This window comes from Polistes fuscatus, unplaced genomic scaffold (genome assembly GCF_010416935.1).
Source record: "Polistes fuscatus isolate 324 unplaced genomic scaffold, CU_Pfus_HIC Scaffold5, whole genome shotgun sequence".
NCBI classification, from domain to species: Eukaryota; Metazoa; Arthropoda; class Insecta; order Hymenoptera; family Vespidae; genus Polistes; species Polistes fuscatus.
The window spans coordinates 8,639,649-8,658,079 of record NW_025113129.1 but is presented as its reverse complement, the minus strand read 5'-3'; the positions used below and the strand labels follow the sequence as shown (position 1 = coordinate 8,658,079).

The window sequence follows — 18,431 nt, the reverse complement described above, 5'->3', positions numbered from 1 at the left end:
ACTCTTCTAGGAAGTTTCGAGAACGGTTCCGAACAGTGATATTGGTGGGAGAGCTACGCGTTACCACAGTTTCTTTAAATCTATTGCACGGTCGGAGAGGACGTGTTTCACTGCGATTATAATTCCTTTAGCGACTTTTCTGCTTATACAGGTAAGAAAAAAATCAAACGATACATCCGATTAGTTTGTCATATATTTTGTACAAAAACTAATGTTCACGTACGAATTCACGCGATCGATTAGGATAACCATATATACTTATTTTTTTTTTTATACGGAAGGAACAAAAGTTTTTGTAAAAAGAATAGAAAATGGATCTCTAAAGGTCGGTATTTTCCTTTGTCAATACATACATACATAATTTTTTCGTCTTGTAAAATTGCTTCGTAATGGTTCTCGAACTTGTACTACGGGAAAGAGAGAAAGAGATAGATAGATAGACTGATAGATAAATAGAATATATAAAAGCATGATTGATCGAACGAGTATCATGTGATAAGTTATTTCTTTTTTTTCTTTTTTTAAATATAACATATATAAGTTGTTAAAACGTATGAAAATATTCATCGTTTTTAAAATGTTAAACTCGATAAAACTTCAATGGTCAAGCGTGCGTTTAGCGCCCTAGGAGTTCGTCGAAAAATGGTGGATTTTCCTTGCGAGAGTCTTCTCTCTCTACGTCAAATCAAGTATCGAACGAATTTGCGAATCGTCGGTACTGTTCGTGCATATGACTGATCGCATGCGCGCTTGCGTGTCTAATCGTAGGAATCGTTATTTTACTCAAATGATATTAAATGGTTTTTATTAAATTTGAAATCGAATGATTTAACGTTAAATTCACATTAATTTTTTTTTATTCCTTTACTTATCTATTAGGATATAACTTATGAGACTTTTGTGTTTCTTTGTCTCTCTTTTGCTCTCTCTCTCTTTTTCTCTCTCTCTCACTCTCTCACTCTCACTCTACTATCTCACTCGCTCTTTCAGTCTTTCGAAACGAAGCACTGCTTCCTTCACGTCGTTCGTTCGTTGCTCTATGAAACGTTTGTGTAAAAGGAAGGATCTAGAAAACGTAAAGTCATATTTATGTACCATTATTTATATTTGAGAAATTGGATTATTTGTTACTCCGCATTTTTCTGATTGGGAGCACCTTAAAATTTCTTTCTCTGCGTTATTTTATTATTTTATATCGCGTAAGTCTTCCTCAGTCGCCATTTTGAAATCAGATCTGTTGGATTGTCCACATGGACGGCATGTAGTTGCTAGATACTTCTATTGGCAGTAAGAGAATCATACATTACAAGTGATATTTATTCTATTTTATTCTATCTTTTCTTACTTATACCTTTATTATCAACGTCGATACTGTGTTCGTTGCAGATACGTCTGACGTGTCATCCTCTCATTAAACTACGTTAACTTATTGTGCTGTTTCACTTTTTTTTTTAGTTTTCTCTTTCTTTTTACTTTATCGGATTACGAAGCCTAGAAATTACGCCAACAGCTTAAATATATTTCCTTCATTATAGATCTCAAAAAAAGTTTTTAACTTTGAATTATTTTATTAGTCGACAGATCTAATGTATTCATTTTCGTTTATTCTCTAATGTCTTCGTATTTTTAAATTCTAATTTAGTAGGAACTGCAAGGTTAGAATTCTGAAGCCTGTTTGATTACTTTTTACCATTTTCTTTCAAGATGATACCAAGTGTTTATTAAGGATTTCCTTGACTGCTTGTTTAATGTGATTGCTATTTATTTATTGTACAAGTTTATGAAATTTTAATTTTAATTTTTATTTGACTCAAGGTCATCATTTTTAAATTCTTATCCATCTCTCTGATGCAATACATATTAATTTTTCATAATAGTTATACCAACTTTTTATTAGATCACATTATTAATTCCTTGAATCTATTTGTTATGCAAATCATCTTGTAAAGTTTTGATACAAATGAATAATTCAATTCAACTTAACAATGATTAGTAAATAGATTTGTAAATACGGGTATATTAATATATTATACTAATAATTAAATAATGTAATGTATGAAATTCATTGTAATATTATTTAGTTATTTTCTAGCAGGAACAGTTGTGTAATACTTCGCATTTATTGGTATCTATATCGAAGAACATTATCCAGACAAAATGGTGAAAGAAACTACCTTTTATGATGTTTTGGGCGTTAAGCCTGATTGTTCTCCGGAGGATTTAAAGAAGGCATACAGAAAACTTGCACTCAAATATCATCCGGATAAAAATCCTAATGAAGGAGAAAGGGTTATTATCTAATTCTTTTTACTTTTTTAACTGTTATGTGCGAATAATAACTTAAATTTTCATAGAATATATAATAATAACAATATGTGTGGTTAAAATTAGTAACTTTTAATCATATTTCAGTTTAAGCAAATTTCCCAAGCCTATGAAGTATTATCAAATCCCGAGAAGAAACGCATTTATGATCAAGGTGGAGAGCAAGCTTTAAAGGAAGGTGGAATGGGCGGAAATGGTTTCTCTTCTCCAATGGATATCTTTGATATGTTCTTTGGTGGAGCTTTTGGCGGGGGACGTGGAAGAAGGAGAGAACGAAAAGGACAAGATGTTATACATCAGCTCTCTGTATCGTTGGAAGAACTTTATAATGGGACTGTTCGTAAACTAGCATTACAAAAAAATGTTATTTGTGATAAATGCGAAGGTAAATATTTATCGATAAATTGCCATATTACATTTATTTTATTAATTTTATCTTTTCTAACATTAATCTATTTTGTATGTAGGTATTGGTGGTAAAAAAGGTTCCGTAGAACAGTGCACATCATGCCATGGAAGTGGCATGCAGGTCCAGATACAACAATTAGGGCCAGGAATGTTACAACACATGCAAACGATGTGCTCTGAATGTAAAGGTCAGGGTGAACGCATCAATCCGCGTGATCGTTGTAAGCAATGTATGGGAAGGAAGACTGTGAGAGACAGGAAAATTTTGGAAGTACACGTTGATCCAGGTATGATGGATGGACAAAAAATAGTTTTTAATGGTGAAGGAGATCAAGAGCCTGAGCTGGAAGCAGGCGATATTGTTATTCTCTTAGAAGAAAAAGAACACGATGTATTCAAGTAAGGACATTATTAATTGTTATTTTCACTTTAATTTTTGTCGTGTATTTTTCGATTATTCGGTATTAATTAGTGTTATTTTTTTGTAATTTTAGACGGTCACGACACGACTTAATAATGCGAATGCATTTAGAATTGGTGGAAGCACTTTGTGGTTTTCAGAAAGTTATTCGTACTTTGGATGGTAGAGATTTGGTTATCACCATGCTTCCCGGTATGGTCACGAAACACGGTGATGTTAAGTGTATTCTAAACGAGGGTATGCCAATTCACAAGGATCCATTCACGCACGGCAAACTTATCATTCAGTTTGTCGTCAATTTCCCGAAATCTATCAATCCTACTGTTATTCCGACTCTCGAGCAATGTTTACCGGCGAGGGAAGAAGTTTTAATTCCGGATGGTGCCGAGGATGTTGTACTTACCGATTTAGACCCTGAAACTGAGCACAGGCGGAGAGACCAACGACCAGCTTATGAGGAAGATCAAGGAGGTCCATCGCGGGTCCAATGTGCCACGCACTAAGCTTAGTTACGCAGATCTTAATAAACATGGCCACTTTCTCATTTCAAACTTTTGTCCCATTCGTTCGATTCTGAGTCATACATAAATAAAAATGGAAAGAAAAGACGACGGGTATTAAAAAATGAGAGTATCCTTCGACCGCAGTGAAAAACCCCAAAAAATTAAATAAAAAGGAATCAAAAATGAAAAAAAAACAACTATAATATATTTGAATACACGTACGGGCCCTGTAACAGAAAAAACTTTCTAAAACAACACAAATCATGGACTGATGTGAGAGCGCGTCATCGAGGTACATTCAATGTTTTACTTATCCGTCATCCCATAAATATCAAAGCATTGTACATTTTGGAAGACAATGCCAACTTGAATCTGGTAGTAAATGCTTACTGTAGGTAATCGCTAATGAAGTATACTTATCACTAAATGGAACGATAAAAGAAAGTAAACAATAATGTGTGATTCAACATAACATCTAACTTCATAGCAATCTTCGAATCGATTTTTTTTCTGCAATCGGACTTGATGATTCTTATTTAGTAAGCGGTGGTAAACGTAATTATCTTGTTAAGACCGCATGTCAATGATATATATATATACATAAATGATTTGTCTTAAAATATGTAAAATCCGTTTATTGTCATTAATTTAGTTCAATATTAATGGGTTTTATCTATTTGTAATTATCTCTGTCTCGATACAAAATAATAAAGTGTCGTCATAGTAAAGTTTATCGCTAGATGCGATAACATTGAAAATGTGGCATTAGGAATCCGAAAGCAGCTTATAATATTAATAATAATAATAATAATAATAATATTAATATTAATTATAATAATAATAATAATAATATAATAATAATAATGGACATTATTCCATATAAATAGTATTTCAATTCATGCGCCTCCGAGAAAACTCGTGATCTAAGAAGAATAACAGTTGCGAAGAAAAGAAAAAATGTGAAAGAAAAAAAAAAGGGAAAAAAGAGAAAAAAATGATAGCGGGAGAAAGACAGCAATGAATCACGTTCCTGTATGTATGGACAATTGCGCGTGTCGCAAAATTTTGATTTGTGTAATATCATGACATCGTTTCTTATATCGTATGTTTATAAGAATAATCAACACTTAGGAAGCAGAATACCTGAAGTATTTGTTTTTTTTTCGATGGATATTAAAAAAATACAATTGGTTTTATAAGGTGAGTCGAAATTTTTGACTCATCGGTGTGTGCATCGTATGAAACGGTATTATCTAAACCTTTTTCTCGTCTAATTCATAATCGGTATAATTAGAAAGAGAAAAAATGAAGATGAAAATGTGCACGGAGACGTGTCGTTTATCTGTGTATGATTTATAAGTGAAAGAACAACGTGTGCGTTTAGTGTCGCTGATTTTATTATGAAGATAGATCGAGTTGCAGATAATTAATTTCTTTTTCAGTTTTATTTGTTCGATAATTATGTCTTTAATATTGACGGTATCGAAGGATAGAAGAAGAAGAAGAAAAAAGAAGAATAAATAAAAAGACATTGGTCGACTATTTTTGTTCGATCGCGCAGCGATTTTGCTGCGTACTTTACAGTCATGTCTTTTCCACAATTAGCATAATCGATGAAGGAAGTTAAGAAGAAGTACAGTTTAAATACATTCGCATAATTTAATCATATGCAAAAGTATGTTTATCACTTCACGGTCGTCTACTACAGTAAGCTATAACTATAACGATTTGCAAACGAATAGTCGTATATTTCTTGTAACCTTATTTATTATAGACAGATTGGTGATTAGTCATTTTTTGAAGCATCTGAATAAATTGGACGAAGCATAACGTATAAGTAACAACTTTGTTTGCGTTTGGTATACACTCATCACCTAATTCTCCCTAAAATTCTTAGAAATAATACTAATCAATCGTATATACGTATGTCACCGTTACATTATATAATTCAGTTAAGTCAGTGGTTTTACCCGAAATAACTAAGCGTTTTTAGGAAAGCATATAAAAAGAGTTTTATTATATATTAAAACTAATAGCGTTAGATAAAAATCTATATATATATGAATTTACAAAAGACGAATAGTTGAAGTATGAGATTGAAATTTGATCCATCTTTAAAATCTAATTTTTTTCTACACTAATACGTTCTTATTTCTTCCTGTACTTTGAAAAACAATGTTTTATTGTATTAATCGTGTTCTATCAGATTTAATTACAAATTAAATTTCAATTTCATACTTTAACTACTCGCCTCTTAGAAGGCAGAATTACATACTTTAACTACTTAATATATGAATTTATATCAGGATTTAGCTAGTCATTTCACGAATTAACGGATTTCATAAAGTCCATTAATATATCATATACATACACGCGTATATATACGAGAGTTCGAATTTTATAGTAGTTTTTGATTACACAAGAATAATAATATTAGTCGGGATTATTTGTGGTCGAATTTTAGCGATACATGTCACGTGGTATTAAGTTGAAAGGTAGTTCGGTGGAGGGGTAGGGGGGTTCAAGAAGAAGAGCATAGATGGCAGTGCGATCTTGGGTCAACGTTTTTACGATGTATCGTAAGATTGGAGCAAGCGGCCACCAAGAGGCAGCCGCCGAGATGCCGCAAAGGTTTCTGGGTATGCGGAGGGAGCCATATTTTTTCAATATCAGTTACGCGAAAACAGCGTACGCATAGCATCCGCGGAATGGAATCACGATTGTCGTCCTGCTCGGAGAGCGCGTCCCTTGGTGAAAAGTGATAAGAAGGGTGGGTCGACGAGGAACAAGCGTCAAGGACGATTCCATACCGACTGTGATATCTAAATCTATATATATCTATATATATCTATATGTGTATACATATGTATATATAGATATATGTATATATATATATGTATGTATATGTACAAAAATATATACACAAATGTGTTGATATATACCTATGTTTCGTGAGCGGATCGAAGTAGAAGGAAGAAACATAAAATGGCAACGTAACAACGTGAGAGAAAAGGAGGAAAAGAATATAAAAAAGAGAATAAGAAATAATAAATTAAGAAGAGAAAGAAGACGCACGCGATCGAGAAGTAAGATAGAAAGGTAGAGCAAGAGAAGAGGGTAGGAAGGAAAATCGAGGAGTGCTGCTGCTGTGTAGCCGCGCAGGTGTTCTCGAATCCGCGGAAGAAGAGGGTTAGTTAAGTTAACCCGTGGTAGCGCGCTCGCGGTGGTAGTGGTGGTAAAATAGTGGCGGTGGTGGAACCGGGTGGTGTTGGTGGTGGATCGTGTCGGTGGTGGAAGTGAAGGAGGAGAAGAAAGACGTGGAGGAGAAGGAAGAAGAAGAAGAAGAAGAGAAGGAGGAGAAAGAGGAGGAGGAGGAGGTGGTGGTGGTGGTGGTGGTGGTGGTGGTGGTGGTGGTGGTGGTGCTGCCGCTGCTCCGCTGCTGCTGCTGCGACAATGACACAGCGTCATAACACGATGTTCGTCCGGCCGTGCGATTTAACGTAAAACAAGCGGCGTTCTGTGGCATCGAGAATTTAATTCCTTCTCTCTCTCTCTCACCGTTCTGCTTACTAGCGAGCGATCAAACGTTCTATGTGGAGTCGCGCGAGGGAATGATCTACGTCGTTTCGTGTACGCTGACGTGGAAGGGATAAGAGAGGAAGAGTGAGAGAGAGAGAGAGAGAGAGAGTGAGTAAAGAGGAGAAGGAGAAGGAGGAGAAGGAGGATCGGTGGAAGAAGGGCGACAAGGAGCGAGGAAGAAGCAGAAGAAGAAGAAGAGGGGAGAGTCTCCTTTCTCGATGCGGAGAGCGGTTTCTCTCGTTTCCCGTGACAGTGGGCCACGATGACACGAACGAGTGTCGTTCGTTCGTTCGACGAGTAGTAGCAGCAGCAGCAGCGGCAGTAGCAGTAGCAGCAGCAGCAGCAGCAACAACAGCAGCAGTAGCACTGGCAGTAGCAGTAGCAGTAGTAACAGCGACAACAGTAGCAGCAGCAGTAGTAGGAATAGTAATAACAGTAATGTGACCAGTTGTGTAAGTGGTCAGCGTGTGTGTGAAACGGTACGATATCGTAAAGCCGGCTTGCAGCAAGTAGTAGTTCGATTAGAAGGATTGCCACGTATAGTTTCTTTGGAAGAGAGTGATATTAACTTGGATATTTGCGTATATATGTACACATCATACATACATATATATATATGTATATTTATACACGTATATATGTATACATACACGTAGTCAGACGCACGCGTCTGTCAGTACGGAGAGGCGTCCTTCACGATCGAGGTCGCTACGATCGGTCGTGTCGTGTCTGTTCGTTCATTGCCGGTCATCGATATCAAGGCAAGATTGCACCCTTTCATTCGAGGAGAAAAAGATAGACAGAGTGGAGAGACGATACGCCACACGGCCTTGGAACCAGCCGAGGCGTAGTAGTGTTTTTCTCTCTCTCTCTCTCGCTATCGCGCGCGTCTTTTCACAGCAGCGTACGCAAGCTCGTTTACCGGCAGAGAGAGACAGAGCGTGCGCGCGTTCTAGCCGGCTTAGCGTTAACATCATTTAGCTTACATTAGACGAGATATGGAAATTTTTGTCATCTTCTATTATTCTATTTTTATTCGTCTAAAACTATGCGCGAGTGTTATTAATATTTCGGATTTTTGTCAATCGATCGAATAGTTTTGAAGTCGTTAATGGTTCTTATGAATCGTAGAGGAGTGCGAAGAGGACAACACGTTTCAGCGTTGATATGATATAAATAGAAAGATAAAGAGAGAGAAAGAGAGAGAAAAAGAAAAAGAGATAGAGATAGAGATAGATAGAAAGGGAAAAGGTTTGGGGCGCGTGTGTGTCGTGCAAGTGCGATTTCGTTGTAACCTCGAAGCTAATCTTAAATCTATCGTCCTGGATATCATCGCGTGGACAGGTAACTCTTCCGCCGAGGATGTCGTGCTACGACGACAGCCGCTCCGATAGTACGAGCAGTAGCAGCAGCAGCAGTAGTAGTAGTAGTAGTAATAGTAGGGGTAGCGGTAACACCGGTACTAGCAGTGGTGGCAGTGACACTAGTGGTAACAATAGCAAGAACAATAGCAGCAGAAGCAACAATAAGAAGATTAATAGTAGCGAAGAGAATAGGAGACCCGAAACGTGGAAGGAAAACGAAGTAGGTAATCTCGTCATTCTTCGTCTGATGCCGGTCGTAAAGGCGTGATCGTTTCTTTTTCGACGGAGGATGCGTCAAAGCGACAGCAACGATAATCTTCTAGTGGTACCTAAACGTAGGCGTGCGCCGTGCGTTCCAGTGATGTCGGGGTTCCTTGTAGCACCGCTGGACCTGGACCATGGCCGGCAAGCCTGAGCAGCAGCCGTCCACGCACCCTGCTCCCCCGAACCACGATCATCATCATCATCAACAGAAACAGCAGCAGCAGCAGCTTCAGCTTCAGCAACAGCACCCCCAGTATCAGCATCAGCAGCAACAACATCTTCAAAATCCGCAGCATCAACAGCAGCAAAACAACGGCGGTGGTGGGAGCGTTCTGGTTTACGTTTCGGGGGAGAACTTTGCTTACGCCACGGCGGTGGGTGGTCAAAATGCCGCCGCCACAGCCGCCGCCACGGCCGTCGCGACGACCACGGCCGGCTATCGGCTATCATCGCCGAGGCATCAGCCGGCGACGGCTTACGTTGCCGGAGGTGTCATTCCGACACAGCTCCCGACGGCGGCTTCTTGCTTTCCCGCCAAAACCGCCAACTCGGTTGCAGCCCCCGTCGCCGCCACCACCACCACCACCGCTGCTATCACCACCACCACCACCACCACCGCTATTACCACCACCACCACCGCCGTTGCCGTTGCCGTTGACCGTACTCGGACGAATTTGAAAAGATCTAATGATCATCATGCCGTTTCGATAACAACGACAACCACGTCTGCGATTACAACGACTGCGAATACGGCAACGACGACGACGACGACGGTAGTAGCTACGAGCAATACTCGAAGGGATCAGACGAGGTCGTCGAACGACGAAGAGGATGATTACGTCGGTGGTATCGTCTATGGAAGGACTCAAGTCGTCACTGGTAGAATTCTAGGCAATGAGTATTCCCAGGATGCCGGTAGACGAGCTAGCAAGGACGATACAAACTTCAAGATTTATCCCTCCCATCGTTACAACAACGCAGCAAACAATACCGTTCCCGTTGCTGCTTCTGCTACCGTTGTTGCAGGTTCTGGTGGTAATGCTGTCAACAGGATGGGTTTGCTTGAGAGCAATGAGGCTCGAGTGACGCGTTTTGTGCGACAACAGACAAACGAGGTTGGTGTTGTCGATAGAAGAGACGATAAAGTTAGGCAGCAACAGCAGCAGCAGCAGCAGCAACAGCAACAACAGGATGGATATGAAGGGCAGACTGGTTCTTCTTTGTCCGGTGACTCGGTGAGGTCAGACATCGGGGAGTCATCGACGTACAGCAGTCTCAGCAGTCCAGAAAGTCAGAGTCAAACGTCTTCGCACGACGGCTCGAACAGCGTGACGATGAATGGTGCGGTAGGAGGTGGTGCTTGTAGTAGTGCTAGTAGTGTTTCTTCTGGTGCGGGTGGTGCAAGTGGTGCGTGCGTGCAGCAACAGCAACAACAGCAGCAATCGATGCGAACCTCAACGACGAGGCTCGCGGTTGCGAACAACAACAACGAGAACGGTGCTAACGCGCAGCACAATGTTATGCTTACGATGAACGGTAATGCGGTACTCGCGCAACAACACCAGCAGCAACAGCAGCACTCTGTTACGGTGCCACGTGGATGGAAGAGGATATTCGCAAACGGAGTCATCATTTATATCAGGTCAGTGATTTCTTTATTTTTCGTTTTTTTTTTACTTCTTTTCCTTTTGTTCCTTTTCATTTCCTTTCTTTTATTTTGTCTTGTAGCCCGAGTCTATTACGTAGCCGGTCACGTTGAGTCATCCCAAATCTTTCCTTTCGAATGTTACGAAGGTGAAAGAGGGCTAAGGGGAACCGTCCTTGTTGGAAGTAAAAAGCATGTGTAGTACGGTTGCAGGTCTCCTCGTTCGAAACGGGTTTATCCAGAATCGCTTCAGCCGGCTCTAAAAAAAGGTTTCCTCGAAACATCCCCTTTCCTCTCCTCTTCTTCTTCTTCTTCATCCCTTGTCCCCTTTTCTCGTTTCCCTTTGTAGTCCTTTTCACTGTTGGCCTGAAAAACACGAATTTTCTGCGAGTGACGGACGAAGGAGAGCAGTTGTCTCTTTCTCTATCTTTTTCTCCGGCGCCCTTTCCCTTACCATCAGGGTTAAAAAGAACGAAGGCGTCTTCCTTTCGTATCCTCATTGTACTTTTATAGTTCTTTTTCGAGAAGATCCATTCGAGGGATGTTTTTGACTCTTTCGTGCCGTTTCTACGGCAAAGTTTCCTTTCATCGGGATAGCTCGCACGCTCACCATTTGTCGTATGAAGGAAGAATCTCTCATCCCTTTATTCTCTCTCTCTTTCTCTTTCTTCTTTCCTAAGAGTCTTTTTTTCGAATGAACGTGAGTTTCATAAATTAAAATAAGTAAGAGGCGTGAAAAAGGCGTAGGTGGCAGACGAGGAGGAGGAGGAGGAGGGACGAACTTTCGGCTGACGATGAATAACGTTTGCTAAACCTTCAAGTATGTTCGATGAAGAGAAAGTCGTAGAAAAGTTGACGAGGAGAAAGTTATAGATCGAATTCTTTTACTTGATTTACTCAATATCTAGTTATTCCAATAGAAATCTTTTTATATAGGGTGTAAGAGAAAGAAACGGCTAAATTTCACTAATGGATTCTTTATACGAGAAGAAGAGAAATAGGTTCTATCAACACGGACTTTCAAATGATTAATGTTTATTTGCTGGGACTATGATACATCCTGTCAACACTTAAAAAAAAAAATGCTTAAATTGCTTACTTTTTGTCTGAATACAGATCTCAATTCGTCTTTTTATTGAGTTCCCAATTTACAGCTATTTGTGGTTGCGAGTATAATAATCCATTTGCGGGCGTTAAAAATAAATTCAGCACAATACAAAATTCAGCAGACATGGTTAGATATTTGAATATAATATAACCAACGTCTAATCAAATAATCATAACAGGAGTACATTGTTATCGTACTGGAAAGTGTTATAACTCAGAAATGAAATATTTCAAGATCTATGGTGGTAAAATATATTTTTGTTGTCATATGAGGATTTCATTCTTAAATTTTAGCCACGTATTTTGTCACATTCTGTATAAGTTGCATTCCTTGTTCTTGAACGTAAAGAAGTTGTAGACGAAAGATGGTTATTATTGCTCTATTTCTGTATCCCTTGAAAATCTTTTTCGATGTTGAATGATTTGCTAGAAGGTCTCCGAAGTTTCGTGGAAGAACTACAAACTCGTAATACAATTTTGCTAGGATCATGTGGGATCAACCATATGCTGAGAAAGGGTCTTATTCTTTTCTTTTTGTGCGAAAGGAACGAGTAGGTAGAGATATATATATATATATAGTATATCCTTTTTTCTTTTGTTTTCCAAGGTTTCACAAAACCGCAAAAGGCCAATGTCTCGTGGTCAACGGTCGTAATCGAGGACCAAACAGTTTGACCTGGCCCGTCTGAAAAGCTCGTTAAAACGATCTTTTCCAGGTTCTTTCTTTCTTTTTCTTTCTTTTTCTCTGTTGGAAGTCACGGTTTAAAAGACGTTTAAAGGGCCCTGGCAACAACTCTCCCAATATAGACCAACCCTAGATCCGTATGGTCAAGCGAACTATTTTCTCGCTGAATCAACTAAACGTTTTCCCTTTTTTCGTCAGTTTTTCTCTTGTTCTCGTATTTCTTTTTTTTTCTTTTCTTTTTCGTTTATTGTCGTTTTTCTTCTCTCCTTGCACCAAATCTCTGGACATCAACTGCTACTCATTGCCTTTGTGTCAGTTACCCAAGTCTATGTCACGCTTGAATTTTCGTCCTTTTGAATATCCTGTTCAAATTTTACAAGACTCCTACTGTTTTTTCCTAGAAACCCCCCCTTTTATATTTTATTCTTATACGTACGCAATAGACTTTTGTAAAATCTTCGGAAATAGGGTCTATCGACGTTAACAATACTAGGGAGGAGCATTTTTAGTGGTATAAAATGTAAGTTTGTCGTTTATTGAAATAGAATTTGAGTTATTTTCCTGGCATCAAACAACCATCATCTGTAACAGAAAACCGTAACTTAAAACTTGTTGACTCAAAATGATTTCTGTAATCATAGTCCAAATTGATGATCTTTCTTCTTTCAGCGATTTCAAGTGCTCTACAGCTTAATTTTTTTTTTCTACATGTTATTTTTTCTTAGATTGCTCACGAATAAATAATCTTTTATACAGTTCAGAAATTTTCTAAAGCGATTTAATATTTTATAGATTACCCAGAACAACTGTGCTAACACACATTACCTCATACTGTAATATAGCGTAGATTATGAAAGTAATTTTGCAAATAATAACAACAAATATTTGATATGAGTATATACTTAGGATTTCAACACGCTTCAGTTTGTGTTCGGGCATAGAACTAGTTCCTATGTTTGAGAATTGTGTTGTGATCTCGATCGTACTTCCTATATATTTATTTTTTTTTATTTTCTGTTATTTAATCAAATTTTTTTTATAATTTTCTAAATTTTATTGTTTATATTTCATAATTAACCAGAACCAATGGCTAAGCACCAGTACTGTACTGATAAAAATAGTACATATGGTCACCTTATATTGTACAAGAGGGAATTTGCCGAAGAACAAATCGGTGTTCAAGGAGGAAAAGAAAGGAGTCTTCTTACATGTGGAGGGGCTTGGAATAATCGGCCATTCGAATCTTCGAATTTGGATGTACGCGAAATTTGGTCGTGTGTGGCTTTTGGTGTTCTTGTGTCGGCGATTTGTCGTGAGAGATTATCGATCGTCATCGATCCTATCGAAAATGGGGAGGAATATCGAAGTGGTTTCTTTCTTTTTTTCTTCTCTCGTTCTGTCTTTCTCTGTCTTTTGAACAGACTCGTGGACAGGAAGCGTCGGAATGGTCGGAAGGAAGGGAAAGGAATTTGGTCGAACCGCGTTGTTCGTGCGATCATTGATTTACGATGGTACGTCGTAAATACCAAGGGTGATGTACGACCATGACCATATTCCTCCACCTCCCCTATCTCTCATCCCCCCTTCCCCGTTGTCCTTTTCCAACTCTTACCACGCGCAGCTTCTTTCTTCTTCCTTCGTCGTCGAACGCCAGCAGCGTTCCTTTCACGGACCTTCTTCCTTGATTTATAATACCTATAGGCTCCTTGTCTCTTCTCTTACATACCTCCCTGCCTTTACGGACTGCGGAGGCTATCAAAGTAATTCCTTCGGATGTCGTTTCAGAATTTCTTCGAATTCCGTTTCCCTCGCACGCTATTCTCTTTCTCTCTTTATGTATCAGATTTTTTCCTTCCTATCCTTTTTCTCTTTTAAACAACAATGATGACGTTTCCAAAGAGACTAACTATTGTATTTGAACTAAACCACGTTGTAATGGCATATCCATTTCTTTTCTCTTTTCTCTTTCTTTCCTTTAAAATAACATTTACACCCACGATTTTGTCGTTTTATTATGTCTCTTTTATTATTCTCTATTTATTTCAGGAAATATTCAATATATACTTTTTGTATTCTTATTTAATGACCAACTACACCTCATTTTGTGAAATTATACGCTTGGCTCGTAATCAAACAATATCGTTAAATTGTTTACAGCTAAATATAATATATGAAATATAATAGAAGTTCACGTGTAAAATAAAATAATATTTATGATAATCTTTTTCTATAATATGGTATATAGATATTAATTTTTTATAGTACATAAAAATACATATTTACATAAATTCATATATTATATAATATAACTTATATGATTTGTATGGAAGATTCATCATATAATTATTCTTATATATAATGAAACACGTAGAACAATATTAAATATTTTATTTTTACAATTTGTAGCAACACATATTATTTTACTTTATAATACATTAAAATTAAATGATATAACAAATTATACTTGAAAAATAATTAAAATTATCGTACAATATTCAATGTTTAATTTCGACAATTTTTAGAAGCAACATTATATATAATATATTTTATTTGTTTTATTTTTGTTTATCATAAATTAGAATTACAAAGGAGTATGAATGAGCGTTTAACGTTTTCGAACCAAACTGAATAATCGGAGCGTATTGCGTAATGAGATTGCAAATAGATCATGCAATTAAGCATGCGTACGAACGCGTGGAACACAGCGTGCCACGCCGGCGAGCACGTGCGAGCCGTAAGGTTAAAATGCGGGATCGGCTGTAATTTCTAACGAATGAACGAATGAACGAATGAACGAACGAATGAACGAACGAATGAACGAACGAACGAACGAACGAACGAATAAACGAGCGTGCGCAATTCACGCTTGGTTACGTGCTTTCTGTCACTTTCATCGTTTGCCAGGTTCCTCAACGTAAGTCTAATGTAACTATTTCTTTTTCCTAAACTTTCACCCCACCAATACCACCCCTCTTTCTTTCCTTATTACTCAACACCGATTTGATCGTAAGGCATATTTAATTAATGTTACGAAGAAGTATGTGGAAAAAAACCAAGCACAGAAAGGAAATCGAATCGGTTGGAATTTTAAGTATGTTGTTTGATCGAAGGTTAGAAAATTATTCAAATGTGCCAGGTGTTTTTTCTATTTTTTCCTTTTTTTTTTTTTACGTAGAATTAATTATTAGGTAGTTCTCAAAGTTATTTCTTTTTTTTCCTTTCGTTTCTTCGGTTAGCAGCGGAGGTAAACGACGCTTATATGTGTGTTCGATTTTTATTTTTTCAACTATTATGATAAAACATATTTCTTTGATGCTTTATTATATGTATTATAAAATATGTAGTCTTAATTGATTATTTTATTATATAATTTATCTCTGCTCGAAGGAAGACAAAAAAGTATGTAAATCAAAATTATAATTAAAACAGGATTAAAATATGCTAATATATTTGGAATTACTATGAAACCTATATTCGAAACTTAAAATCTATGTTAAAAACTAATTATTCTTATACTCTATTTGTACACAAACACGTTATATATCTTGTCACAAATGAACATTCAACAACCAATTATATTCGGTTAAGATTTACACCAGATATATACCATCATTTCTATTACTAGTCTATTTCCTTATAGATATAGAAATTATCAATGGTTTTGATAATTAACAGTATCGGATAATTATTGCAATGTCTCTTTTCTTTTTTCTTTTTTTTTTAATATTTCTATTTTCTTTTCCTTCTTTATTTTCTTTCTATTTTCCTTAATAATGAGTAGGGATTGTATTATCTTTTATGACACGACGAGGTAAAATTAAGGTTAGCATAGTTGAAGCCGTGGGTGCTGGTGTTGTCGCGGATGCGGGAGGATGACGAGATAGGAGGGGGGGGTAGAAGTAGGAGTAGAGGAGGATGAGGATGAGGATGAGAATGATGAGAGGAAGGGAGGAAGGGAGGTAGGTAGAGGGTCAGAGTACAGTAGAATGAGCGATAGTTGCGCAATCCTGCCTCCATCGCTGTCGAGCAGCGATTACGCAAACGTGATAATTAATTGCCAGTGTTCTCTGTTTAATGACTCGTCAAGTCGTTTGCTAAACACGCCAAATCGCCGCGACGTCACGAAAATCGCTATACAGGTGCATCGTTGCATGTCAGTGCTGTTAATTCCACGACGTTGGACGTTGTTACATAATCTAGCGATTTCAAACGCTTTTCGTTATTTTTTCCTCTCTCTTTTTTCTTTATTCCATTATATTATTCTCTTTCATTTTATATTTTGATATAGATTTTCATCGATCCTGGAAAATTTGTGCGGATTGTTTAAGCGTCGTGACTCGTACTGATAATCCAGTTGCTTTTTTCTCTGTTTTATCTCTTTCTCTCTCTCTCTCTCTCTCTCTTTTCTTTTTTATTTTTAAATTTATCTTTCTTTTTTTTAATTTACCGATGATTTCTCTCTCTCTCTTTCTCTCTCTCGTTCTCTCCCTCTCTTTCACACTCTTTCTTTTTATGACGTCAAGTGAAGCGTACGAACAATAAGCGAAATCCTCTTGTGCCTGTTATGAAAATATGACGTATAGACGTTTTAGAATGTCGATGATGGGTTTGGGATAAATAAGCTTGACCCGAATAATTCTCATATTATTTTTAGGTCGACCGTTCGATTTTTATGAACGAAAAGGAAAATATTTTCTAACGGTAATCGTGCCTATAATTCCCTTATTTCACAGACCATTCAAGTTAACTGTCTTAATCTATCCTAAGTTGTATGCATATATGTATACATAGTAACTGTCTAGAGTTTAGGTTAGCGTAACGGTTAGAGTTGTCGCTGCCGCTTACGAAACCGGATGGATTCAGGTACTGATCCAGCTTTATATCCTCTAAGGAGGGATGCTTGTTGGTATGTGTATATATTATCATTTCTATAGGGATTCCATTCTAATTTGACCAGGTGGTCGGACTTTTTTTTCAGGCTTATCGTGATTTCTAAAGGGATCTTTCTTGGGGTTTACAATGTATCGTCTACTTAATTAAAATATGAAAGTTACCAACCTTCAATGATCTGAAATTAAGTACATTAAGTTAGAAGATTTTGTATTATTGATATTTTATTTTGTGCTTGTTCTTTTATAATGTTTTTCTTATTTAACAGTTAATTAATTTTAGTTAGTTTATAAGCTTAAATTTGAGCTATGACTTGTTAATCTTTTGTTAAAATCCTGACCACAAAATTATGGGAATTGTACCGTGTCATTTTGAATAAATTTATGCATAAATTGTATTGTGCTCTTTTGACAATTGGACTAAAATATAAGATTAATAAAATACTATAAATAAAATGGACATAATAAGAAAGATAAAAAATGCCCAATGATGATGATGATAATAATATCAAATGTGATATTTGATGTTGATATTAAACCAGCCAGAGTCAATCTAGCAGAAGGGACACACAAACTGAGGTACATTTAGTTACTAACGAAATATTGTCTCGGGAAGGTCTGAGTAAAGGTCTGATTTCGAAGGTATCTTCTTTTTGGATATCTTCAAATAATTGCTCTAGAAGGGCAGCTCTGCTATACAGGGCCGAGGATAACAGAAATATTCGACGATCGAGCTTTTTGTAACCCAGGACGCCATGTTATCTCCTTTCGCTTATATGTTCCTTTTTCTTTCTTTCCTGGGTATATGATATCATTCATAATTCTTTTTTTCTATTGGCATAAATATAATAAGTAATATATAGAAATATTTTACATATTGTAATGCCGCGGATATGTATGACAAGAACTTTTTTTATTCAAAATAAACAATTAATAAAAAAAGATCTTGTTTTTTCATCGATACGCAACATAGCAATGTGTATATTATTATTAATTATTAATAATTATTAATTATTAAGTTATACTTGTATATATTTTTATATAATATTTTCAATATATATGCATACGTGTATGTAATGATATGTAAAGATATTTATAACATGTATATACATATACATAAATTATTTCCTTAAATTTTCCTTCTATTCTCCGTTCTTAAGTGGAGGGGGTACTGGCAGAGGTCGAGCCGGTCATGTCGATGGAAATTCCCGCGACTAGCGATTTAAGCTCAATCTGCAAGC

At 37.0% G+C, this 18,431-nt stretch overlaps 2 protein-coding genes and 2 long non-coding RNA genes across 10 annotated transcripts in view; 3 read left to right on the top strand and 1 right to left on the bottom strand.

The window, feature by feature from the left end:
* Nucleotide 1: 1 nt before the first annotated feature.
* On the top strand, nucleotides 2-6,669 carry LOC122522159 (dnaJ homolog subfamily A member 4). 3 transcript variants are annotated; one of them, XM_043642979.1, is made up of 5 exons: nucleotides 2-151; nucleotides 2,096-2,289; nucleotides 2,413-2,710; nucleotides 2,793-3,132; nucleotides 3,228-6,669. In XM_043642979.1, the coding sequence occupies exons 2-5, from the start codon at nucleotides 2,158-2,160 to the stop codon at nucleotides 3,655-3,657; spliced, it is 1,200 nt and encodes a 399-aa protein (XP_043498914.1). In that variant the 5' UTR covers nucleotides 2-151; nucleotides 2,096-2,157; the 3' UTR covers nucleotides 3,658-6,669. The 3 variants fall into 3 exon arrangements, with proteins under 3 accessions (XP_043498914.1, XP_043498912.1, XP_043498913.1); XM_043642977.1 differs by having other exon boundaries at nucleotides 2,093-2,289; XM_043642978.1 differs by having other exon boundaries at nucleotides 2,082-2,289.
* On the bottom strand, nucleotides 1,087-2,072 carry LOC122522160. The gene is made up of 2 exons (XR_006304997.1): nucleotides 1,352-2,072; nucleotides 1,087-1,278 (listed from the first exon to the last, which is right to left on the bottom strand). It is a non-coding gene; the product is annotated as an uncharacterized LOC122522160 (long non-coding RNA).
* A 919-nt stretch (nucleotides 6,670-7,588) lies between the features above and the next one.
* LOC122522150 overlaps nucleotides 7,589-18,431 on the top strand; it is a 231,103-nt gene continuing 220,260 nt past the window's right edge. For all 5 annotated transcript variants that reach the window (XM_043642968.1, XM_043642967.1, XM_043642966.1 and 2 more), the window contains exon 1: nucleotides 7,589-10,506. In XM_043642968.1, the coding sequence (XP_043498903.1) occupies nucleotides 8,999-10,506 (1,508 nt within the window). In that variant the 5' untranslated portion in view covers nucleotides 7,589-8,998. The remainder of the gene's footprint in view (nucleotides 10,507-18,431) is intronic.
* On the top strand, nucleotides 16,752-18,002 carry LOC122522156. The gene is made up of 2 exons (XR_006304995.1): nucleotides 16,752-17,207; nucleotides 17,280-18,002. It is a non-coding gene; the product is annotated as an uncharacterized LOC122522156 (long non-coding RNA).

Excerpts from the sequence above, each read along its gene's own strand:
- LOC122522159 (XM_043642979.1), top strand. The coding sequence starts at position 2,158 with ATGGTGAAAGAAACTACCTTTTATGATGTTTTGGGCGTTAAGCCTGAT. Across the intron at positions 2,290-2,412 it reads ATCCTAATGAAGGAGAAAGG|TTTAAGCAAATTTCCCAAGC; the intron begins GTTATTATCTAA and ends ATCATATTTCAG. Across the intron at positions 3,133-3,227 it reads AAAGAACACGATGTATTCAA|ACGGTCACGACACGACTTAA; the intron begins GTAAGGACATTA and ends TTGTAATTTTAG.